At 42.4% G+C, this 26011-nt stretch overlaps 1 protein-coding gene across 3 annotated transcripts; it reads left to right on the top strand.

The window, feature by feature from the left end:
* The first annotated feature begins 10396 nt into the window (after window positions 1-10396).
* Window positions 10397-22421, top strand: RBM24 (RNA binding motif protein 24). 3 transcript variants are annotated; one of them, XM_061398783.1, is made up of 4 exons: window positions 10405-10682; window positions 11855-11978; window positions 13411-13465; window positions 20268-22421. In XM_061398783.1, exons 1-4 carry the CDS (start codon window positions 10515-10517, stop codon window positions 20629-20631), a joined length of 711 nt encoding a protein of 236 aa, XP_061254767.1. In that variant the 5' UTR covers window positions 10405-10514; the 3' UTR covers window positions 20632-22421. The 3 variants fall into 3 exon arrangements, with proteins under 3 accessions (XP_061254766.1, XP_061254767.1, XP_061254768.1); XM_061398782.1 differs by lacking the exon at window positions 13411-13465 and having other exon boundaries at window positions 10397-10682; XM_061398784.1 differs by lacking the exons at window positions 10405-10682; window positions 13411-13465 and adding an exon at window positions 11011-11209.
* Window positions 22422-26011: the final 3590 nt, after the last annotated feature.

The raw sequence follows: 26011 nt of genomic DNA, 5'->3' as shown, positions 1-26011 counted from the left end.
AGCACACAGGATCTACTTCCCTGACCAGGGCTCAAACCCTGGTCTCTTGCACTGGGAGCATGGAGTCTTAACCACTGGACCGCCAAGGAAGTCCCCCATTCCCCCCAGTTTTGTCACCACCATAGTCTGTGCCCCTTCACCTCTCACCTTGATGATTATGGAAAAAGAAAAAAATGTGAAAGTGAAGTCGCTCAGTCATGTCCAACTCTTTGTGACCCCCGTGGACTGTGGCCTGCCAGGTTCCTCCATCCATGGGATTTTCCAGGCAAGAATATTGGAGTGGGTTGCCACTTCCTTCTCCAGGGGATCTTCCCACCCCAGGGATTGAACCTGGGTCTCCCTCATTGCAGGCAGACTCTTTACCATCCGAGCCACCAGGGAATCCCTTGAATGATTATGATCACCTCTTAACAGTCTTCAGCTAACATCTAGAGTGATGTCACGTCACACCCCCACACAAAATCCTGCAATGACTCCAAAGTCCTTACAACGGCTTCCTAGGCCCTGTGATCCAGACCCCCATATTTTTCTTCTGCCACTCCCTTTACTCCAACTGATTGGTCCCTTGCTGTTCCTCAATATTTTAGACACTGTCCCTCAGCCTGGAATACTCTTACCCTAAATTCTAGAAAAATGCTTCAAGTCCTCGTTCAAATCTTGCCTCTCAATGAGGCTTAACTCAACAACCCTACTGAAAACGAGAACACGCCCTCATACAAGTATAGCCTAAGTAATATTAGTAAAAGAGTGGCAGAGAAATCAGGATACTGACAAACATCATACACACCAAACACTTTTCAGAAAAGTGCTTCTCTGCCTTATGCCAGTAAGAAATAACATAGAGGGGGACATATATATACCTATGACTGATTCATGTTGGTTGATGTATGGCAGAAATCAACACAATACTGATTTAATTGAAGCAATTATCCTTCAATTAAAAATAAATACATTCTAAAAAAAGAAATAACATAGAGCAATCCATCTTCTTAACTCATCTTGTCTGTGGATTTGTATGATCTGGGGAGAATTCTGGAAATCCCTAACCAATGTATTTTGCCATTTAGACTTTTGTGATAGAAGTATCCAAAATGGTTCCAGGAAAACAGAGGGAGATTTGGATTTTCAACTTCAAATGTGGCTCAGATGGTAGAGTCCACCTGCAACACAGGAGACCTGGGTTGGATCCCTGGATCAGGAAGATCACTTGGAGAAGGAAATGGCTACCCACTCCAGTATTCTTGCCTAGACAGAGGAGCCTGGTGGGCTACAGTCTGTGGGTTGCAAAGAGTCAGACATGACTGAGCAACTGACATTTCCACTTTACTTCACTTTTCAACATTTAAAAAACCTCCAAACCTACAATATTTATCAGTCATAATTGTTTTATTCTTCCCAAGCTTACCAATATGACTGAAATAATCAATATGAGTAGGAGGGAAATAGGTAGATATTATATTCATGTATATAAATATATATATATTCACTAAGGAACATATTTTTAAGAAAAGTTAAATAATTAAAGGCCATATATGTATACAATAGTTGGACCTAAGCTAATTTATTTTGATACACAGTACTATGATATTTATTATAAAGTACAAAGCAGCCTAAGAAAATGTTTGTTTTTTTCATGTAAAATTGCTTATTGGTCTTTTCCTAAGAGAAAAATAATGATGGGTTTTCACCCATAAAAGTGCAAGAAAAAGAAAAGGTAAGTTGAAATTGGAAGAAAAATACAATTAGGAAAAAAAATCTGTTTTTAAAGCTGTGAGGGAAAATATTTTATAAACATCTTTCTAGGATTAGAAAAATTACCAACTGTGCAGTTTGTTACTTAAGTTAAATAACTTGTGTATCAGTGATTCACTCTTGAATTATCCTTTTAAATTAAAAGACAAAGGATTTAATTGTGATAGCCTATATTGACGTGGAATCTCAGTGCACATTGAAAACGACATTGTTCCATATCCAAATAGGGGCTGAGTGCTTTCATGCAGTGTAACATAAATAGAAACAGAACAGATAAGCCAAAATAAATTATTTTCATAAAATGTTTGGGTTGTTTCACTGTGTTTTTATGGGTATAATTAGATGAATTGCTTTGCTTTGTTAACAGAAAGAAACAGATATCGTAACCATAATTATGCATATATTCATGCATATTAATCCTTATATATTTATTTTCACTGTTTATGTGATTAAAACACAGTACAGAAAGTTTTCTTTATTTGCACAAGATCGCCTCAGAATCATTGCCAGAATCTGACAGAAACTCTGATTGTGTTTGACTCTTCAGTGTGTTTTTTGGCTCATTTATTGGTACTTGTCTCTTTGGCAGAGCCTAATATAAGAATAAGCTTCCCAGGTGGCTCGGTGGTAAAGAATCCACCTGCCAATGCAGGAGACCTGGGTTCGATGCCTAGGTTGAAAATCCCACGTGCCAAAGAGCCCACACACCTGCAACTAAAAAAAAAGAAAGATCCCTCATACTGCAATGAAGACCCAGTGCCACCAAAAAAATTTAAAAAAAAATTTTTTTTTAATTTAAAAAGACAGTCCTCAAAAACCAATAGTGTATAGAAAAACAAGCAATGAGAAAAACTTTTACCCCAGAAAATAAATATATTTTTTAAAATAAATGCTAATACTTACTGTAATTTTTTATTGCTTCCAAAACATTCACTCCAGTATATCTTCTTCCCAAAAGAACCCAGAAGATTATAACCATTCTGTTGTAGGATTCAGTTCAGTAGGCTTCCTCAGTTCTGGGCCATTCTGTGTGCTGTGCTAGTAGCTCAGTTGTGTCTGATTCTTGGAGACACCATGGACTATAGCATGCCAGGCTCTTCTATCCATGGAATTCTCCAGGCAAGGATACTGAAGTAGGTAGTCATTTCCTTTTCCAGGGGGATATTCCCGACCCAGGGATGGAACCCAGGTCTCCCACATTGCCAGATTCTTTAACGTCTGAACCACCAGGGAAGGCCATCCTGAGTCTGAGCAAATCAATGTCATCCATCTTGCTGCCTGAGGCATGCATCGTCCCATGACGGGAAAACAGAATGGAAGCCAGGCCTAAGAAAAGCAGCAAATCAGAGTCCTCGGCTTAAGTTTGGTTCAAAGGTGAAATTGCAACCTAAGATGGTACAATCAAAAGGAAGATCAGATTTTGGTTTGAAAATTGGGCAAAAAGAAGCTCAGTTCCCCCTGCCTATGACCAAGGAGGCTCCTGGCTCTGAGAGCTGCCAGCACTCAACTTTCCGTCTTGAAGGAATGGGCTCAGGATCAAAGCCAAACAGCAGAGGATGGATGATGAAGCAGGAGGATCTCATCGTCTCGGTGACAACATGACCCTTGGGGCTGAGTCACACCTGAAGCCTGCCCTGCCTCTGGACTTTCCAATTACAGGAGACAAAAAGCTCCTTTTGATTACTTGCATCAATGTGAGTTAGGATTTTTCTCACTTACAAACAAAATTATTCTATTTTATACAGCAATGTCAATGAGGATTCTAGAAACTGACATTAATAGGCTCCTGCTAGAAGTAAAATCTGCCTTACCTTTTGAAGGGCGATTTGGCAATGCATATCAAAATACCTAAATTTAGGGTTCCCTAGTAGCTCAGATGGTAAAGCATCCATCTGTAATGCAGAAGACCCAGGTACAATCCCTGGGTGGGGAAAATCCGCTGGAGAAGGAAATGGCAACCCACTCTGGTATTCTTGCCTGGAGAATTTCATGGACAGAGGAGACTGGCGGGCTACAATCCTTGGGGTCGCAAAGAGTTGGACACGACTGAGCAACCAACACACACTTCAATCTAATATATAAACTTGAAAGAATTTATTCATTCATTCCACAAGTATTTAAGCACTTCTTAAGTGCCAAGCACTATTCTAGGAGTTGTGGGTTCAGCCATGGAGAAAATAAATTCCCTTATGGAACCAGCCTTATGAAATAATAAAAAATGTGTAAAAAGATTTATCAACAAGGATGTTCATTTCAGAGCTCTTTATAATAGGGAATAGTTGGAAACAATAAAAATGTCCAACAAAAGGAGATTGCTTAAATAAATTTGGGGGCATTGACATGATAAAATGATATTTAGGAATTTTAAATAAACTGTTGAAACTAATAGACAAAATTATTTACCATGTACTATTAGGTGAAAAAGACCCTGGTGCTGGAAAAGATTGAAGGCAGGGGAAGGGGACGACAGAGAATGAGATGGTTGGATGGCATCACAGACTCAATGGACATGCGTTTGAGTGAACTCTGGGAGTTGGTAATGGACAGGGAAGCCTGGCATGCTGCAGTCCATGGGGTTGCAAAGAGTCGGACAAGACTGAGCAACTAAACTGAACTGATTAGATGACAAAAGCTGACAGTAAAACAGAATGTAAGGGTAACTTATGTTAGTACATTTATAAGTGTATATTTATGTACAAGACAAACCTGATATTAGGCATTCTAAAATATTATGTTATTTTGAGTAGAATTGTGAGTGATTTGGATTTTCTGTGTATATCTTTATGCTTTTTCATAATTTTCTGCCATAAATATGCCTTTCCTTCATTAGCAGGGAAAATAGCAATCTTACCGAATAACCTCAAGTAGTTTACATTAAAAAGTAAATAAATGACACTTGAGTGCCAACGTGGGGCTGTCTCATAAATCCGAGGTGACCCTCTAAACATCTATAAGTAAAGGGTCAGGCTAGTGTTCTCCGTTCTAGGGCATATTTGCTCAGGAGGCACTGTCTACCATTTTTCCAATGACATTCGTACTTTTTACATATATATATATTATAATTAATTTATTTATTTTAATTTTTTGCTGTACTGTGTCTTTGTTGCTGCATTCGCTTTTCTCTAGTTGTGGCAAGTGGGAGCTACTCTTCGTTGCCGTGTGCGGGCTTCTCTTGTTGCAGAGCACAGGCATTAGGGCACGTGGACTTCAGAGGTGCGGCACGTGGGCTCAGGAGCTGCGGCTCCCAGGCTCCAGAACACAGGCTCAGTAGTTGCGGTGCACAAGCTTAGTTGCTCGGAAGCATGTGGGATCTTCCCGGATTAGGGATCGAACCTGTGTCTCCTGCACTGGATTCTTTACCACTGAGCCGCCAGGGAAGCCCCCGCATTTGTACTTGGTAAACGGAGTAAACCAAACCAGGTCTTAGAGTTGGTTAATGACTGCTTGGACTAGGCCCTAGGTCTCCTGCTCTTGGGCCCAAGGCTATTTCCACCACACCGTCCTCTGCTTCTCAGCAACATCATTAGAATGAATCTGTCATCAAGAGAAAGTCATTCAATCCTTTTGGAGTGTTCATCAGCTCCTTAAAATAACTTGGCAGCTCCAAGGCTCACTGTTTAAAGACTTAAAACCAAAGCAGCACCCTGAATTTAAAATGTGAAGAAACACAGAGTGGATTTCAAATGTTTGCACTCTCATCCTTCCCTTTCAGATTTATGTAACAGAATTCAAAGTGTGCGAACACTTAAAGCCACTTCTACACCTAAGGCAGAGTGAAACTATCCCAAAGGCGAGGTTGGCAGTGAACACTCCCTCCACTTTCAATTTTGCCCTATTCTCATCCTCCAAAGTGACCTTTTCTATTTTCCGGATGCTTGATGTAAAAGCGGCATTATGACTTTCATGATTGAATAACAGTTACGAATTTCCATTTCACTTTTCTTACCAGCTTAGATGTGGTTTAATGCAGCATGCTAGAATTCTCCCAGAGGTGGATCTGAGCTGAACCGACTAGGTTTCTGACTGCCAACTCTTCTGCACACAAAAATAGCAGCATAACCTATTACACACATTTGTTATCTGTTACTAAGAGAAAATTACCAACCCACCCAGAGAAACAGAAATACATCTGATCATGGGACTTCTCCAAAGGGCAGAAAACCTGTTAGTTTTATATCAGAGGTCTCACACAGACTCTCAGAAAAAGGTAAACGTTTCCAAACAATCAAAACAAAAGACTTCAAGGAGGCCATATTTTTGTTTTCCAAATTAACAACAACAAAAAAAAAGTGCCTGGCCTAAATACTTTACAAGTGGTTGGTGCTAATGAAGAATGCATTTTCTTTCACTAAGCTTGCAAGTAGATGTCTTTAAGACAGCAATTCTATTCGGTAGATATTTCTTCGGTGTTTACGTATGTCAAACCCTGGGAATGGATGTGATTGTGGATGTACTCAGTCCTGTCTAGACTCTCTGTGACCCCATGGACGGTAGCCCGTCAGGCTCCTCTGTCCATGGGATTCTCCAGGCAGGAAATCTGGAGTGGGTTGCCATTTCCTTCTCCAGGGGATATTCCCGACCCAGGGATCACACTGGCAGGTGGATTCTTTACCATTGCAATACCTGGGAAGCCCCATGTAGAACCCTGCAGAGGACTTAACCGACCTACAGGAGATCCAGTAACATCTAAGCCACCAATCCTGCCTGGAAAAGACCTACTGTCCAGAGCAATACTACTTCTAAAGTAGGCATCTCCTTAAACCACAATAGTATAATGCTTCTCTCCCTTCGTGAAATATTATTACTCTCTTTTCTCAACATTCTTCATTGGAGTTGATTTCCATGATTAATTTAAGAGGAAGAGGGAGCGGAGTGGGGCGGGGGCTGAAATAGATAAATGAATGTGAAACTTGTAATTTTGATTTTGGCCTTTAATAGTCAAATAAAGATTTTTAACAAAGTGGACAATAATTCACTGTAAGTAATAAAATCATACCAGTCTTGCCATGGAGTGGGAACCAAGAATACAGGACTATACACATGTAGTCGCTGGGATATGACAAGCTTGGAACCTATTTATAACTTTTAAAGTATTTTATGACTCTTTCTTTCCAAAGAAGCACACATCACATTGCATGAGGTCTGTGAATATACAAGTGTTCTTCTCTGCCAAAGGCAGCTGAGAAAGCAAAAGGATTATCCAAGTATTGTTTTTCAAACCTGAATCTATGAAGGGTAATTATACAGAAATATTTGGTACTTAATAACCTTGAAACTTTGAATTCAGAAAGATTTTATGTCCCCAGGGCTACATGGTCTGATGGCTCAGGTTCATAAATCCAACGAGAATGGATCTGGCTATTGTAACTCTACCCACCTTTGTGCAGTTGTCAAACAAACCCAGTGTCCGTAAAGCCTCACCCTAGCCCAGAGCCGGCCTTTGGGGGGCGCTTGATGTTTTGTCAAGCAGAGCCCGGTATGAGTTACGGCTTCTTTTTAAATTGGTTTGGATACATGTATATGTACGGCTGAGTCCCTTTGCTGTTCACCTGAAACTATCACAACATTCTTAATCGGCTATACCCCAGTAAAAAATAAAACAATTTTTTAAAAAATAAATTGGTTTGGAAAATAAGGAATCTCCATTCTGCTTAATCTTTGTTTTCAGTGAATCACATAACACTAGATTATTAGTAATGCTTTCATTATCTCTGGAGTTCAAAATCAGGGATATCCAGGTAATATTTAATACAAAATGAAGGAAGTTTCAAACCAAACTATCAAATACTGTTGGACTGAAAAAATAAAAGCAACACCAGGCAGGGGTTACATGGGATAGGAAGAGGGTGGCTGAATTATTTTCTTTGGGACAACTGCATGGGAAGCATCTTGTTTCCAGAAGCTGAGTTCTGTGACACAGTTATCCCAGTGTAGGATCGGAATTTCCTTGTAGACTTCACCACTTTACCTAGTGAACATCAGAGCTGCTGGCTACCCTCCCAGACACACTTCTTCCCTTATCACAGTCCCTCTGGGGTAAGTTCCCTGTCTGGGTAGGAAGAAAAGTGAGACAGCCAAAGTCAGTCTGTTCTGTAAGTAACTTCCCTTCACAAAAGATGTCTTGCCTGAGCCTCTGGGCTTCTCTGGTGGCTCAGACCGTAAAGAATCTGGGTGCAACGTAGGGAGACCCAGATTTGATGCCTGGATGGGGACGATCCCCTGGATAGGGGAATGGCTACTCACTCCAGTATTCTTGCCTGGCGAATTCCACGGACAGAGGAGCCTGGTGGGCTACAGTTCATGGGGTTGCAAAGAGTCAGACTTGACTGAGCGGCCAACACTTGGAAGTATAGTAATTCTTAAGTGGCACCACAAGATAGATGTCCTATATTAAAAAACATGCCTCCTCTGTTTCACAGCCTGCTTTGTTTTTCTAATTTTTAAAAATCATCTTTATCGTACCAGTACACACAGTTCCTTTTAAACCTGTATTTTACTTCAGCGATGAGGAGAGGATGTTGTTTACAATTTCACTTTCTGGCTCTTATGCGCCTGTAAAATATTTTTCTTCAATTGGTTTTAAAAGCATTTTTTTTTCCCAAGAAATTTTGGATTTCTTTCTGTCTATCCTTCACTGGGGGTTCAAACTTGAAGAAACTGATGACCTTCAAAAGCCAACCTCATGCAGATGTCAGCAAGATAAAAAACAGAACTTAACATTTTTCACAACAATATTTGCATTCCTATTAGCTTTTGCAAATGCAGTACATCTCATCCTCTTGGGCAGACTGCAAAGGTGCCCTGGCAAGAGGAACAGGACTATGTGACTCTAATAGGTTAACATTCTGAACTGAGCTGCTTTGAAAGGAATAAATGCTGTGGTCCAGGTGCAATTACTGGGTGGACTTCAGTGAACACTCTTAGAAATGACTTAACAGCAAACTATGTGTCAAGAGGGGGCAGGGAGACACATTCTGCTCCCGTTAAATATCTTCATCAAAACCTCAAATAGGATCATGATTTTACAGCCTAATTGAATGTAATCTTGATTTTTAAAACAAGCTGCAAAAAGTCGATATAAAAAAATAAATACGTATGAGCTGCACTCAAGTCTGTATTTCCACAAATGCTTTAAAGGTTTGCTGTGTAGAAACCAGTGATTATGTAACAAGTCGATTTCAAAGATTACATCTCTTACAATTACATCCCGATAAAACAGTTGAGATCAAGTCACTAAACATTCTTGCAATTCAAATAGAAGAAAATAGATTAACTCTTTGCTTGGCGGGGGGTGGGGGTGGGGGTAACATATGATGAGAAATCTGTACCAATCATCCCGAAAGGCTAGGGAGGAATAAGTTAAGGAGGAAGCACAAATTTGGTGACTGTGAGGTGAAGCACTAATTTGTGGTCCTTTGAAAGAGAAAGAAGGCGGTGTCTGACAGACAGGTGTCTACCGTTGCTTAGCTTGGCTGGGCGGTGAGCAATGAAAGCTAGTGGCTCCCCCGGCACACCCGAGGGCCAGAGCTTTTTTTCCTCCTGGCTCTATCTCGCTGATTGTCCCCAGCATCGGCTCTTTGGGGTCAAGGGAAGTTGGGGGCCCTCCTTGTCGCCCTGCAGACCTCAGAGCATCCAATTCCGGGTATCGTCGGCGGAGCTCGCGGGCCCCAGCACCCAGGTTGGGGAACTGGCCTTCCAGCGAAACCGCCCCAGGGCTCCGGCCCCCCAGCTCGTCTGTCTGGGTGTCCGGCCCTGTCGCCGAGGCCGAGCGCACAGAGCTCGCGTCGCTGTTTTGGAAAGCGACGCAGCTCCCTGCTCCCGCGCGCTCCTCGCGCCCCGGGTCCCGGCTGAGGCCGCGCCGAGTCCCCGGGACTTTGACGGGTTAGGACTGGCGACGCCGAGGGCCAGGCGGCCTCCAGCCGTCCCCAGCCCTGCCCCAGCGCCGGTTCCAGCGCCGCACCGCGCCGCGCCGGCAGAGAAGCAGCTGTTCCCAACAGCTGGGGGGCGGCGGCGCCGGGCGCCCCAGGTGCGGCCGCGGCCAATCGCAGGCGTCCGGCCCGCCCCCTCCCCAGCCGGGCGCCGACCCCCGGCCCGCGGGGGGAAGGGAGCAGAGAGGTGGAGAGCCGTCCTCGCCACTTGTCTTCCAGCTTCCGCGGCGGGAGAGACAGGATCCGGAGCCGAAGCCGCGCGGAGTCTCCCCCACACCGACCCCCGCCCCGCACCCCAATACCCGGGGCCCCGCCACCGCCGCCGCGCCCCCCGCTCGCCCACCTCCGCGCCTGGACGCTCTCACTGCCGACCCTCCCCAGGCCCCACCCGAGACACCTACCTAATTTCTGCGAAAGAAAAAAAAATCTACCTCTAAACGCACCCTGATCTTCGCTTGAGGACCACCCCTCTCATTTCACATTTTGGCCTCCCAGCCGGGTGAGTGGAAAGCGTTTGCACATCCTACAGAACCGGAGCCTCAGCCAGACGATTCGGAGGATTTGTACCGTGACCGGCAGGGGGGGCGGGAGGAGAGAGCGAAGTCAGGTCTCCCCGGGCGGCCGCTGGCGACTTCGGCAGCCGCGCGCCCCGCGCCCTCGGTCGCCCCCGGGCCGCTCGCCCCCGCCGCCGCGCCGCCACCCTCGCCCCCAGGCTCGCCCGTAGCCCCCGGCGGCCGCGAGAGGGTGCGGGAGACGCGGAGCCGGAGGAGGACGCGCAGCCGCTGCCCGAGCCGCAGCCGCAGCCGGAGCCCCAGCCGCGGGGCGGGCGCGAAGATGCACACCACCCAGAAGGACACGACGTACACCAAAATCTTCGTCGGGGGGCTGCCCTACCACACCACGGACGCCAGCCTGCGCAAGTACTTCGAGGTCTTCGGCGAGATCGAGGAGGCGGTGGTCATCACCGACCGGCAGACGGGCAAGTCCCGGGGCTATGGATTTGTAAGTTGCGCGGATGGGGGGGGGGGTGTTGGGGGGAGCGGGGGTAGCGTGTATGGAGGGGGCAACCGAGAGCCTGGCGGGGAAACTGAGGACCGCGGGGGCGGGGAGAGAACAGAGTGGCGCTGGGCCGGAGGGGTTGGAGTTTGGAGTGAGGGGCTCGGCGCGCCCGTGCGAGGACCCCAGCGAACTGGAGCGGCGCTGCCCCTTCGCTCCCGCGGCTGAACTGAAAGTTTGCGCGCCGTGGCGCTGGGGACGGAGGGCCGGCGCCTGCCTCGAAGGGTTCCGGGGGTACCGAGAGCGCGGTGGCGGGATCGGGGGACAGGCGGAGCAGGGGTGGAGGGGAGGGAGCGAACTGTGATGTCTGCGGGATTTGGGGGGTGCGGAGATCTCAGAGGGAGGGGCCGCAGCCCCTGGGAATAATTACACTCCAGGGTTGGAGGCTGGTGGTTAAGCGCGCTGTTTGCTTTGTAAAAATGAGTGTGTCTTCCTGGCGTTCCGGCTGGGGCCGGGAAGGGACACTCCAGGAGGTCTGGGACTCTTCTTAGGCCACCCCCCTCACCACCACTACCTCCCCCCTTTTTTTTTCGTAATTGCAAAGATGACTTTTTTTTAAAGATGAGGCTCTGCCTTTTTGCCGAACTGAAAGAGAGCATAGTTAAGCTTCCCGGAGATTTCAGCGTGCAAATTCAGCTGCCGAGGAGCAGGGAGCTCCCTCGCAGGACAATAGCTATTGTGGTTGAGGAGTATTTGCGGGGTTGGGAACGCCGGGCGGGCGCGAGGCTAGTCTTTCTTGAAAGCAAACCTTGGCTCTCCGGGCCGGGTAGGGACACGGGAATGGTCGGGGGAGGGGGAATCTGGAGGAGTTCTGAGACGGAATTCTGGCTTCCGAGTCTCTGCTAGGCCCTACCAGCACCCTTAGAACTTTAGAGGTGGGGGAGGCGGTGGTTCTTTTTTTCCGCCTCTCTGTATTCTTATTTTTGTGTGTTTTGGAAGGAGGGTCAAGGATTATTCTAGTTTCCTCTCCCCCCCACAACCCCCACTGCCAGAAAAAAAGAAAAAGTTAAAGAACCAGCGCAGTTTTACCAATAAGAATAACTTCTCCAGTGCGACTTTTGCTTTCTTCAGGGGTTGACTTAGAGCTCTGTGTGTATGTCTGTGTGTATGTTGCTAAGGTCACCATGGCTGACCGGGCTGCTGCTGAAAGAGCCTGCAAGGATCCCAACCCCATCATTGATGGCAGGAAGGCCAACGTGAACCTGGCATACTTGGGAGCAAAACCAAGGATCATGCAACCAGGTGAGAAAGATCCCTGGACCCACCTCCACCTCCCCCTCCCCCCCATAGAGACCCCCACTTCTGAATAGGGTGAATCCCTGATTGAGAAGACCCTAGTTCCCTGAGCATCTGAAGATGTGTTGAGTAAAGTTGATCTGTGGCTGGTTATTCTACCAAGACATGAAAGATAGATGAGAGTTGAAAAGACTCCTTTCTTGACTTGAAATGTACCTGTGGGCAAAAAATAGATCTTGGGGTTGGGTTCCGTTTGTACACACCCAGACTGGGGCTTGACTCCTCTGTTTTCTGTATACATAGTTAAGTCTCCATTTTCCTCCTCTTGGCCACTTGTTGCCCATTCCCGTGTGGATGATATGGGCCAGATCTGTCAACTCCAGCTGGTTATACGTCTCTGCTTGGTGGTGTTTCTTCTTTTGCCACCAGTTGCCCTGTGCTCAGAGTGGGCAGTTCAACCAGAACACTGACCCAAAAGAAACAAAGGGGCAGTGGTGGTGCCTAGATGGTAAATGTTCAAAATAAAATCACAGCATATTTGTAATGACAGAAAATAAAGAGATTCCATGCACTTCAGGACCCTTACGTTACAGATGAAGAAACTGATGCAGAGATGAGAAATGGTTTACTCTAAAGTCATACAGCTGTTAGTCACCAAAAGGGAGAGAATTTCGTCTGTGTGAAAACATGATCTTTTGGATTACTTACCACACTGTCTTTTGCGTTCGCACAAGTAATTGTGAATCGACTACTGAACAAACGTAATCTTTTTCTTGGGCATGCAAATTTAAATCGTATACTCTTCATTCTTAAGTCTGTCCATCTGAAATTTTGGAAAGAGGTAGACATTTCAATCCAAACAGATTTGCTGGGAAAGTAGATTGTCAAGAAAGGGTGTGCATGTGCAAATATTCATGAGCATTAAAAAACATTTATCTGTCTAATACAGTGTGTGTTGTTTTGCTGTCCAGAAAAGAGTTTGTCTGGTAAATGTTTAATACTATAATCTGTAAAAGCCATAATCTTCCAAAGCATTGTCCAAAACATTCGAGAATGTTCCAAATTAAAAAGGCTTTTTTATAGATCATGATTCAGAATTGTTGGAAGATTTGCCATGTGTAACTTCATTATCAAGTCCTGTTGTTCTTGGTTTCATTCCACAAGAACTTTATGTCTGGTTTTCTAAGGTCTTACTCTCTGTCTGTCAACTGAACTTTGGGGATCATTTCTAGTTTCCACTTGAAGACTATTGAAAATTTTATTTAAATTAACAATAACATTAGTAAAGTGAATTTTAAAAACCTATTTATAATATTTTCTCTAAAGTATTAAAAGAGTGATTACCTTTACTAAGTGAAAGGTGTGATTGCATTTTATTTGTAGAAGTAATAAATGCCTAACATGCACAAATAGAGAATGTGGTATGTTTTATTGTTAGGTTTTGCCTTTGGTGTTCAACAGCTTCATCCAGCCCTTATACAAAGACCTTTTGGGTAAGTCAATGAATCAGGCCTAAGTTTCAATATGACTATCATTTGTTAACCTTCATTTTCATTATATCCAGACAAGACCATTATGTTATAGACTGTTCCCAGTTTACATATTTATATATGTTTATGTATTTTGAATGCTGATAATGTAAATATTTTTAGATGAGTCAAGTTATCTGACCAAGTATGCAGCCTCCCAACCAGACCCATTTTGAGCTTATGATTAACAAAACAAAACAAAAATACCAGGTATGACTTGTGTACAGACGATTGTGTCCCAACACCATTACTGCTGTTCAACTTGACTCAATTGTATTTATCTCTTTCTAACCTGACAGGGCTCGTATACTGTTAAGCTAACTGATCAGAAGGATACCATGATAAGAGGTGGAATAGTTCTGTTTGGAATTAAACTCTGTAACCAGTAGACTCAGACACACAAGCTCAGATGGTGATTAACGATGCATGGATGTTGGTGTTGTTTTATTTTTTCACCATAGTCAATAGACCTCCGTGTGCTTTATTTTATTACAGTCATGAAGTGGTGTTGATAGCTAAACTGTGTGCTTTTTTTACTTAATTGAAAAGAGCTGTAGTGAAAGTGTTTTCTTTTCCTCGGGGAAGGGGCTCTTTGTGTTTTTGGTTTTGGTGGTGGTGTTGACGGGTGTTGACTTTTGACTTTGCCATGGGAAGCAAAGGGCCTTTTTTTATTTCCTTGCTTTTCAGCTGTAGCCTGTAACTTCCACTTAACCATATTTTTGTAGTGAGTGCTAAATGGTGTGATTTCCCTCTGTAAGAACACAGATTCATCGCTTGCATGTCCTAAGTTTCTGTATTACTGGGGCGTTTTTCTGGGGATGGGGTTCTTTCTTTGGCAGTGTGTATCTACTTTTAGGCCTTCTAATTTAAAGGTTCAACAACTCTCATCAGATTTCATTAACACTGGCCAGTTTTTTTGAGCAGAGTAGCACTAACCTTCGCCTTTCAGATCTGACTTGGGTGAACAGCTGGCTTATATTTGTGTTCTCTGGGTTCTGTGATTACGATCCTTCCCTGTCCAAGCTCCCCAACTTCCCTTCCATTCAGACACTATATGGGGGGGGGGAATCCCCAAGCACCTCAATTTATTCTGAACACCTAGGGTCTGTTTTGGCTGTTTTCTACCTGATCCACTTGGCTGTAACTAATGCCAGAAATTTACGCTCTCCTTTTGAATATTCTAACTGTTAGAAGTGTTTCATCCTCAACAATATTAATACTTTCTTCTGCATCTTAGCACCTGAACATCTACATGTGTAACCTGAAAGGTTAGATTCTATCTGCAAAGATAGATATCTACCAGGACTAGATCCAAAGAAGCAATAATAATTTGACTTGGAAGATTCAAGTTATATTTTCCATGAATACCTTCTTTATAACCTTCTCTTAACCATATCAAGATTCTCACTCTTACTACCAACCCTTACTTTTTTTTTTAAACCATAGAAGAATTTTTTGTCCAATAAGATTAGAAACGGCCTTCGTGTATCCATAATGATGCCCCATCTAAATCATTCTGGATATCGACAACAAATAGTAGTTGATGGGTCCAACTACTTCTGTGGATACCACTTCTCATTGGTCTAGACTATGTTCAAGGTAGAACTGGGGAGAACAGACATCTTAAGAAGTGACGGTGAACTTAACCATGGTCTCACGTTACTAATCCCGAGACAGCTGCTATACAGCTAAATTGATCAACCGGTATTAGCATGTGTGTATTTTTCTCGATGCTAGTGGATGGTACAAAATAAGGAGACTGCATTTTGGTTTGGGAAATGAAACTAACACAAACCCATCAGGAACTATTCATTGCTAAATTACTTGGTATTATTTGAAGTACAAGAGGAATTCTGAATAGCAAGAAAATAGATGAGTCAGAGGAGTTGGACAAAGCTTTGTGGGGACTGGAACAAGACTTGGACCAGTGGTATGTCTGGACAGGTGAAAGGAAAAAAGGGACCTGTCTAAAGGGTATAGGATAGGGGAACATCAGCAAAGAGGAGGAAAGACTCAGTACGTGGAGAAATGAGACTTCTATGGAGGGTCTTGAGAGGCAGACATAGAAATTTGAACTGGTTGTGATAGTCCTTATGGATCCATGAGAAAGAAAGTAGTATAAGGGAAATAAGAACAAACAGTGTGTCATGTGGAAGTTTTAAATCAAGTGTATTTGGATAGTAATCTTTAGCTGTTCATCCCTTCTAATAGTAGCTGTCTTTATAAAGGATGGTGATTATTACTGTTTGGATAAATTGAACTTGAGGTTCTTATTAGAAATAGATAGCATTCCAGATAGACCAAGCAAGGCTTCTCTTTTTTTTTTAGGGGTTCTTAACACTGCTCTAATTCCCAGAGTCTGTACCTAACAAATCACACCTGGTCATCCTCAATTCTATTTGAATGCCACATGTTCTTATTTTTAGGCCTGGAAAGAAGTTTGAGAATTTTTAATAGTGAATTGTTTGAAATTCTAGAACTATTTTTTATATGGTCTTTAAATGGCCCCTACATTACTCTAGGCTTTTAAAGAAAAAATCTTGGCCTGAAGGAATTTCCGATGTAACACAGTGGGCAGATGTATAGAAATTGGTGAATTTGCCAAACTACATCTTATAAATATTTTATATTTGAAAGAATCATTTTCATACTGAAATCTTGGAGAGGAGAGATTATGGATCTGTGAGTAGAAAATTCCAGGCTAGTTTAGACCAAGTTGAAATACACTTAAATATTTACTCAGTCCTCCTTTAAGTGCTAAGTTTTATTCTAGTTGCGTTAATGCATAATAAGTATTATACTGTCCACTAAGTGGGGCAGGAGGGACAGTTAACCAAACATCTGCTACTTGCCTGGTACTGATAAAGGATTTACATAAATTATGTAATTTAATTATCACAGTAATTATCTGATAAAGACACTGTTAATGTCCTTTCCATAGGTGAAAAACTGAGATGCAGAGAGGTTAATTAACTTCCCACAATGGCTACTAAGTGCTAGAGTCTGATTCTAGGTTCAGAATCACGGTTTGCATGACTTCCAAAGCCATACTCTTTCCTCTGTGTCAGTCTGTAGCCCCAAAGACACAACTGTGCTCTCTCTTATAATCTAGTAAGAAAACTGAGAAGCATGCAGAAGGGCTGTCCATGTGGTTTCAGATAAGGCCCGAGCAACGTCACGTCGGTGGGATCTAGGAAGTCTTCATGAAAGAGGTAGAATCTGAAATAGATTTCAAAACATGATGGAGGCTAGGGAACTCTTGCAGTGAGTATATTTTTCATTGTAGGCTCTTCACACTGATAATTTTATTTAATGCACAGCAGTTCAGGGTTGGAACTATTAGGTTCATTTCACTTATCAGAAATATGTGAGGCTAAAAAGGTGAAGCAAATTCTTGAAGGCTTTAGACATGGTGAGTGATACAGCTAGGGTGAGTAGGATTGGGATTGCAACAGGTAGAGATGGAATGAGGGCTGGCGTCCCTGGCCAAGGGATGTCATGAGCCAAGGTGAAGCTCTGGGTATCTGTAATGTGTCCATGAAACCTTGAGGAGCCCAGCTGACCTGGATTCAAGGAAAGGTGGGAAGAAATACTGGAAGGAGTATTTTGGAGCTAGAGTATAAAAGGCCTGTCATGCCAAAGTTTAATTAAGAAGTTTGCAGTTAGCTTGGTAGGATGTTAGGGACCTAGGTTACTTTAAACAGACGTATGAGGTGCAGACTGGGTCAGCAGTGTATGCGATAGGCTGGAAGAAGAAACCCTTTAGGATGTCCAAAGTCACAGAGAGACACCAGAGGGACATGAAGAGACAGGAAGAAAAGGAAAACATAGTAAATTTTCTGTGAAAATTGTCCAAGATGTTAGCTTCGCTCTTCGCTTTTATTACTACTGTGCTGTGCTGAGTCGCTCAGTTGTGTCCAACTCTTTTCGACGCCATGGAGCTCGCCAGGCTCCTCTGTCCACAGGGATTCTCCAGCAAGAATACTGGAGTGGGTTGCCATGCCCTACTCCAGTGGATCTTCCCAACCCAGGGATCAAACCCAGGTCTCCTGCACTGCAGCAGATTGTTTACCATCTGAGCCACCAGGGAAACCCCTTATTGCTACTAGACATGTACATTCTATGATTCATTGAGGGAAAGGATGTTGGTAGATCTCTAGTGGGAAGGAGATTTCCAAACTGCCTTAATGGGTTCCGCAGACTATTAATACAAACAGGAACTGCTTGAGAAGCCCCACCTCTCGCTTTGGTCGGATTCTGCTTCCCTTCCTGAATTGAGATATTTCAGTCTCTCCATGGTCTTCTGGATTCTCCCTTCCCTAAAGCCTTAAAAAATAAAAAAAACAACTCCATGGTTTCATTTGCCTTCCAGATGGCTTCCTAACCCTTGCCAGACTTTGTGTAGGTTTCTGATATTCCTGGGAACTTTATACTCATTGGTTGGCAGCATCAAATGAAAGCTATTAATGTAAAATCAAATGCAGACAAGAGTCCTGTAAGAAACCCTGTCTATCTTACCAGTTAAAACATTCTACACACACACACACACACACACACACACACACACACACTGATCCTACCTTTTTGTAGGCTAAACTTATTTTTAGTTACCACCTTTATTCAGAGATAGAAGCCTAGCAACCCTCCTGTTGTCTCTGGAACTTTGGGAGCACATGGGTTAATGTTCCAGTATCAGTGAGATTCATACTGGCTGGCCTTTGCAGCTGATAGATGTTTTACTTTGGCCTTATAAAGACATTTTACCCGCTGGAAACCCTTGTCGCATGACAGGATCAAAAATAGCCCGGCTGCAGCCCCTGCTGTCCATCACCACATGTAAACTGGCGTGAGTGAGGCTCTCTTATCCGTGTCTGCACATCGTGGACACAGCAGCCTCCAGGGACAGTGTTTCATAAAGCCACACCTGTCACTGTGAGCGAGTCAGTCACCTGACCTGCAGAGAAGTTCTGGGTGTGTGCATGACCATGCATCTGGTTTCTGACAAGCAATTAAGAACATCTCTAAGTGTCCTCAGAAACACTTGATGACGTCGTTTCTTCTGGCACTGGGAAAGATCTCCAAGTCTAGTAAAATCGAGTGTATTTTTATCATTGGGGTCAAAGTTCATTACCCTCTGTGATAAATTCATCTTTTCCATGGATGTTCCTTAATGAGTGCTTTCAGTAAAACTCTGAAAAGGCAAAGCAAAGTTTATGTTTTAAACATCCTAATATGCAGTTTTCTGTTTTGGGTTCTTTAAAATTCAAAAATTTTCACTCGTGCTGTACTTCTTATATGTTGCTTTTGGCAACAAGCAGATGGCATTATGGTGTCGTATTTTTGGAAATACAGGGGTTTTGATGGAGATTATTCTAAAGAAAGATGAAAATAAATCAGGTATTCATGGTAGCGTTTTAACTGAGCCATTATGAATGGCAAGAGTGAGAACTGAGATGCATGGGTTTCAAAAATACCTCTTGTGAATTTTTTTTAACAACATTAACTTTTAAGTAAGGCCACTGGAGTGTGTTTTGTATGTGACCTCTGAATGTGTAATTTTAAAAGGTACTTAATTTTGTTTCACGTTAACTTTTTATAGGATAATACACCAAAATAGAATTGATTTTGTATAAAATATCTACCAGTAGGGAAGATTTAAAACAGATATGCTAATAAATCTGTTTCTGTTGAGTTTGAAGGTGAAACAAGAGTTATTAGATGCAAAAAAAAAAGTTAGTCTTACTATTGTAACCCTATTGATATTGAGAAATATTTAGTTTGTGTTTCCCTGTCCCTACCTTTTCCTTCAACCTCATCATTTCCCCCAAAACCCCTTCTGTCTGTCATAGAGATAAACAAGCTGGCTGACCTACAGTTGCCTGATAGTCAAACAGGTTTGACTGACCCTTGTGTCTTTATGAATTTTATGGAGAAAAAGAAAGAAAGAAAGACCAAAAGCGTGCTGCACATTCTTTTTGGGAATCACTGCCATGAATGTTAATAGCATTTCTGTAGCTTCCCACAACAGCCTCTTGTGATAGTGAGCTGCACTACAGTTCGTTTGAAAAAGTGTGATTCTGCTGTGTTTACCACACTTGTGAACTTTTAAATTCCTTTTTTTTTTTTTATTTTGTCGCCTGCTTCTTTTTTTTATTATTATCTTTAATAAGGGTGACTGAGGTTGCAGAGAGATTAATGTGTGCTGAGTCTGCATAGCAATTTCCAGTAGGGTTGCCATGATAATAAACAGATTTTGTGGAAATTGATTGTCGTTTTGAGAAACCGGCCATCACCCTTACAGAACTGAACAATCACGGATTCCCTTTGGAGTCCTCTGTTCACACTTAAGAAACTTTCCATTGGCTGAACCGCTTTTGTTGTACAAAGTCATCACAAAATGTTCTGAAGTCGTAATTCAGCACTTAGGAAATAACCTCCTCTGTGCGAGGCCCTCCTGAACCGTGAATTTTTTTTTTTTCCTAAAACTTTGGTTCCATGGTTATTTCTTGGTTCCAAAAGGATCCTGAATAAAAAGTTCCAGCAGGGAGGGTATCCTATTTTCCTTGTTGAATTCCTTCTGGGGCACTCCATGATCTTGGCTCCGGCCAGACTCCTTTCGCCGATGAATGGCAAGTCGATATTGTGGCAACCCTATGCTCATAATAACCACTAAATTGGAGTTTGTCTGATCTCGGAAGAAGCCAGGCTCAACCCAGGAGGCCACTCCTGCCTGACTTTTTTTCTTTTTTTTCCCATTTCTCAATAGGATACCTGCACACTATGTCTATCCGCAGGCTTTTGTGCAGCCTGGAGTGGTCATCCCCCACGTCCAGCCCACCGCCGCGGCCGCCTCCACCGCACCTTACATCGACTACACGGGAGCCGCGTACGCACAGTACTCGGCGGCCGCCGCTGCCGCCGCCGCCGCCGCCGCCTACGATCAGTACCCGTACGCAGCCTCCCCGGCCGCCGCGGGCTACGTCACGGCCGGGGGCTACGGCTACGCGGTGCAGCAGCCAATCACCGCCGCCGCACCTGGGACCGCGGCCGCTGCCGCCGCCGCCGCTGCGGCCGCCGCCGCCTTCGGCCAGTACCAGCCTCAGCAGCTGCAAACAGACCGGATGCAATAGGCCCGCAGCCCCTGATCAAAGTCGAGTTGCTTTCTCTTTCCAAATTGTCCCAGTTTTCAGTAGCTAATGAGAGTTAACATTGACTTAACAGCTTTAAAAAAAAAAAAAAAGCTATGCTATTGTGAAGCAGAATTATGATTTTTTTTTATATACTCCAGTAGTCATTCTAGACGTGCAAGAGATAAGAAGGAAGGGGAGTGGGCGCAGTTTTTGGAAATCAATCCCAAAGAGCCTGAGTAAATACAAGGCCGCGACGAAATGGTGGCAGGAGGAAACCATGGAACTTCACTTTTATAACGGGATTTTTACTTTTGCTCTTTTTATAGTATCAGGGAAGCAAACTGCCTTTTACCAGTTAGAAAATGCTATTTGAATCTAGTTGAACCAGGGAATACAGAGTGAGCAATATGTAGCTTGAATTACATTTAAAAGCAGATTTAAAAAAAAAATGGTGAAAGCACTGATTGTCATTTTTAGCCGTCACTATGGCCTAGAGAACTTTTCTCAAGTAAGAAGGTGATGTTCTTACTCTCTCAAAAAAAAAAAAAAAAATGGGCATCGAACAATCTAGGAGCGTGGCAGTGGGTGAAGTGGTGGACAGGCACCAAAGCTATTTTCTCATCCACCCAGTGGATGAGTGGGACTGTGAAACAGGTGATGTGGAATGAATGGGTGCAACAGCTGTACAGACAATCAATAACACACACAGTTCTGGAAAGAACACATCACTTGTGCTTGTTTGATGAGCTTGTCACATTCTAATCCCTCTCCCCATCCTGTTTCAATTTTGGGAAACTTGTATCTGCTGGTGTCAGCAATTCTGATTCTGAAATAGGATCAGGCTTTTACTACATACAACCGCCTTCTCTTTCTATTTATTGTGTCGACTCGTGGCTTATGATTAAAGGCAGGCAAAGTTTGCAGACTCTAAACCCTTAAGAGCTGTCTTAAGGACATTTATTTTTTTCCCTTTTTAAGTAATTTTACACTTTTTAGTATCTATTTCAGAGTCATATTTAAAACTATTTATTAGTGAATACCGTACATGAGACACCAAGGTTACTGAGATGACAATTCTTCAACGTTAATGATAATGTGGTTTATACTGTGCCTTAATAGTAATGCTATTTAAGATATTTATTTTTAAGTTTTACTATGCTGCACTCTAAAGAAAGGAACTTTAGATGTGACACTGTAAAATTATGTATTCATCTCATGGCATAAATTATTTAGTAGGTCTAGATGTAGCATATTAAATATTAACCTATTCAACTAAAGATGTTGACTTGGATTTATTTAAATTCATATGTGCACTGTATAAGAGAATACTCTTACATTAACACATTTTAGTTTATTTTAGTTTTTAGGGTTTTTTTTTTTTAACAGGATCTATTGCTAGTTTCATGCTTCCTTCTCTGATTTTTGCTCATGCAGTCTCATTTACTGGTACTTCATTAGTTTAACACTTATGTAGTTTTTAAATGCTGCTTTACGTTTTTCTTCTGAAACTGCAATACTTGCAATTTTTATTAAACTAAATTGAATACTATTTTACACTGTATTGGATTTTTATACTTGAACAATTTCATACAAGGGAAGACAGGTTAGCATTTTTATGGACTTTCTCCATTATCACTGGATTTACTTTAAGTATTCCCATACTAGACAGTGTTATGTAATGTAGACATGACTCTCCTGTGCAAATTATTTATTCATTGTGTATATTGCTTTATAACATTTCAGATCTTCTAATCTATTCACTTGTATTAAATATAATTTTTAACAACTTCTGTTGCGTTGATTGTTTCTCCTTTTGTGGTAAAAATGGAATGATGTTGCCCTTTAATTAGAACTAATGATGTGATTTACAGGTAGCATTTTCAGTGAGCAGAAAGCTTCCCAGATGCCTTCTTTTTATACTTTTTAAGTAAATTTCAGTAACTCAGTATCTGCCTTACATTTAGCACATGATACAGGTCTTTCCCTAGTAGTGAACCCTAAAGGACGATTCATGGCACTGGAACTTGGTTAGGTGAAGGTTGTTTGGAAGGAGAGGGCTATAGGGGGAATGGTCAGCTCAAAGCTGGAGTGATGCTGGGCTCAGGTAAACTGAGGTTTGGTACTAACCTCTAACCGTGTACTAGCAATGTGACCAAAACACGTTGCTTTTTGTACTCCACTTTTAGGCTGAGGTTTTTATTGATTTCTCATCTATAATTTTAGGACAGAAATACCCATCTTACATGGTTATTTTAAGTATTAAAGTATATCAACTATCGGGTAGAAAGTTCGTTCGGGTTTTTCTACAAGATGTTATGGAAACACCCAAACAAACTTTTTGGCAAACTCTATACTTAGAACAGAGTCAAATGTATTACTATTTATCTAGATAAACGATTGCTGGCAGTAGTTTCTGTAATGTTCTATAGCAAAAGCTAACCAAAGAGGAAATCACCTCTTGGAATGTTTATATTTTTAAACTTTTGTCCACAGTGATGTGGCCTTGACTGTCATATTGATTGTCTTAAAGTGTACATGTTACGTTAATTATGGAATGGACTGTCTGCTGGTCCCTAGGTCTTAATGTTTTCCAAATCCATGACATAATATCTTTTATTGAGTTCCATTAGTTTTTGAAAATTACAAAGTTATAACAGATTCCAGCATGCTTTCCACTTGATGATAACTATCATCCTATTTAGAGCCACCATAATCGTCAACCTTAATTGCCTTTAAGTTTCCAAAGAAAATTAGACACCACCAAATACTTTGGGACAGATTGTATTGCACCTCAAGGTATTATCTGGGGTCAGTAAAGTAATTTCTAAACTACTTAGTTCAGTCTGTGCATCAGTGATCATTTTACTCCAAAAGACAAGCTCTACATTTAATGTTTCAGATGTATGAAAAGTCACTTGTGCCCTCTGTAAGTCATGTGTTGATTGCTGAGCTTTAAAATGAAACATTTGATTTATCAATTAAAAATAGGTCAGATGATTCTGGGAAAAGCTTGTCAGAAATAGCCATACTCAGGGAAGCCAGAAGTTCATGTACACCTGACTACACCTTGGAGGTATTTACTGATCTATATGAATATCAATATTAGCAGTTACAGAGAGAACAAGATTTTTACTTAATAATGCTAGAGCACATATTTCTAAAAGTAAGTAAAAGTTCTTAATTTCTAATAAAGAGGGGGGCATACCCATGACACAAGGTCTCCATTGGTCAGGAAGCTAGTTATATTTATAGAGTTGGAGAACACGATGGTCTGAGATTCAAAGAGCTGGATGAGTCCTCTTTACTTACCAGCAGGGTGATCTTGTACCCCTCTATGGTGGTAACCTGTAAGCTGATAATACCTAACATGTTGCTTTGTTAATCTCTCAGATTGTACTGATCAAATGAGTTAATTGATATGAGAGCATTTTAGAAATTTTGAATATTAGACAAGTGGAAGTTATACTGTGGCAATATACACAATATTAATTTGGAAATAGACCTCTGTTGTCTTCTATGAAATGACTCTTCCAAAAGAGGGCAAAATCATTATTTCATGGTGTTACCTTTCCTCTTCCTGACCAAGTCACAGCTAAACTTGCTGTGCTGTGTGAGTGGCACAAAAATCACATTGAAAGATGGAGGGATTGCTTAAGGGAAGGAAGGGGAGATGAAAAGATTATGGAATATATTTCTCTCACAGGGAACTATATTTTTAGCTTCTTCCTCACTCCTGTCAAATATTGTTCTTAATTCCCTCTGAGGCTTGAAAGCGTTTATTAAGATGACAGTCTGAAGTTTACAGGGGCAGAGGTGAAGAAGAACCAAAAAAATAAGTAAATGCATTTTTATGCTTTTGTGCTCTTTTTTTTCCTTCAAGAGTTCCAGGTTGTTTCCATGGAAATTCTAACTTCGCTTTGCTTAAGCACTTCATACAGAAGAGGTTTCATTTTGGATATCTGGTCCAAGTTGAATTTTGTAAGTTCAATAATGACGTTAGCTAAATTATTTACATTCCAGACTTTGAAATCCCAATCGCAAATCAAAATGAGAAAGAAATTAGATAATACATATATAAGCACTTTAGAAATTTTAAATACAAAGGACTTTAAGCTTTGATATCATGTATTAATTCTGTCTCAAAATTGCACAGTATCTGCTAATTGTTGACCAACTCTTTCAGAAAGAAAGTCTATAAAGTACCCTTCTTGGACTTCTCTGGTGGTCCATTGGTTAATGGACCAACGCAAGAATCCAGCTGCCAAAGCAAGGGACACAGGTTTGATTCCTGGCCTAGGAAGACTCCAAATGCCACAGGATAACTAAGCCCAAGCACCACAACCACTGAAGCCGGCAGACCTCAGAGCCTGTGCTCTGCAATAAAAGAAGCCACTGCAATGAGAAGCCCAGGCACTGCAATAGAGAGCAGCTCAGTCTCTCTCGAACTAGAGAAAGCCTGCAGGCAGCAACGAAGACCCAGCACAGCCAAAAATGAAATACAGTACCCTTCTTTCCAGTTACTTGTCTCTTGGGAGATGAATGTCATAGCTTTTTAAAATCCAAGATACTACCTCTAAGCCATCGATATGCTATCAATATACTTTAAGTGAGTTGGAGTGTGTGCATTGTTTTTCCTGTTTCCACTCTCAGAGGTCATTCTGATTACATCATAGGAGGGATTGAGTAGCAATCGTAATTTCTTTTCATTTAATAGCTCAGATAATATGTTCATAAAAGGGCAAATATTTCAAACTGACTTCCAGAGTGAGCGTGAAACACAAAAACCTTTTGCCAAGTATGTGCGTTTGTGCTCAGTCCCTCAGTCAGGTCCTACTCTTTGTGACCCCGTGGACTGTCCTCCACCAGGCTCCTCTGTCCATGGGATTTTCCAGGCAAGAATACTGGAATGGGTTGCCATTTACTCCTCCAAGGGGAATCTTCCCAACCCAGGAATCGAACCCATGTCTCCTGAATTGCAGGCAGGTTCTTTACCTGCTGAGCCACCAGGGAAGCCCAGAAATAACGAGGCTTATCTCTTATCTCTAAACTAGGTTCACCTGACAGTCGCAACCAGGTATGAACATGTTTAACTTTCTGAAACTCTCTAAGCTGCACCACTTGTGCTCAAGGTGCCTCAGGTGAGGTGAAGAAGATAGAAAAGATTCTTCGGAGCATCTTAAGGAGTACGCACTTCCATTCTGCATTGTCTTGTGTCCGTTTTGAAATTTGAGAAAGAAGGGGTGTGAAAAGGAAGTAGAAGAAAATAATGAAGAAAAGAAAAAAAGCGTGCCCTAAAGCAAGGTGGCGGAGAAGGCAATGGCACCCCACTCCAGCACTCTTGCCTGGAAAATCCCATGAATGGAGGAGCCTGGTGGGCTGC

The sequence above is a fragment of the Bos javanicus genome, chromosome 23 (genome assembly GCF_032452875.1).
Source record: "Bos javanicus breed banteng chromosome 23, ARS-OSU_banteng_1.0, whole genome shotgun sequence".
NCBI classification, from domain to species: Eukaryota; Metazoa; Chordata; class Mammalia; order Artiodactyla; family Bovidae; genus Bos; species Bos javanicus.
Note: the sequence above shows the minus strand (reverse complement) of the source record. Positions and strands in the feature narration are given on the sequence as shown.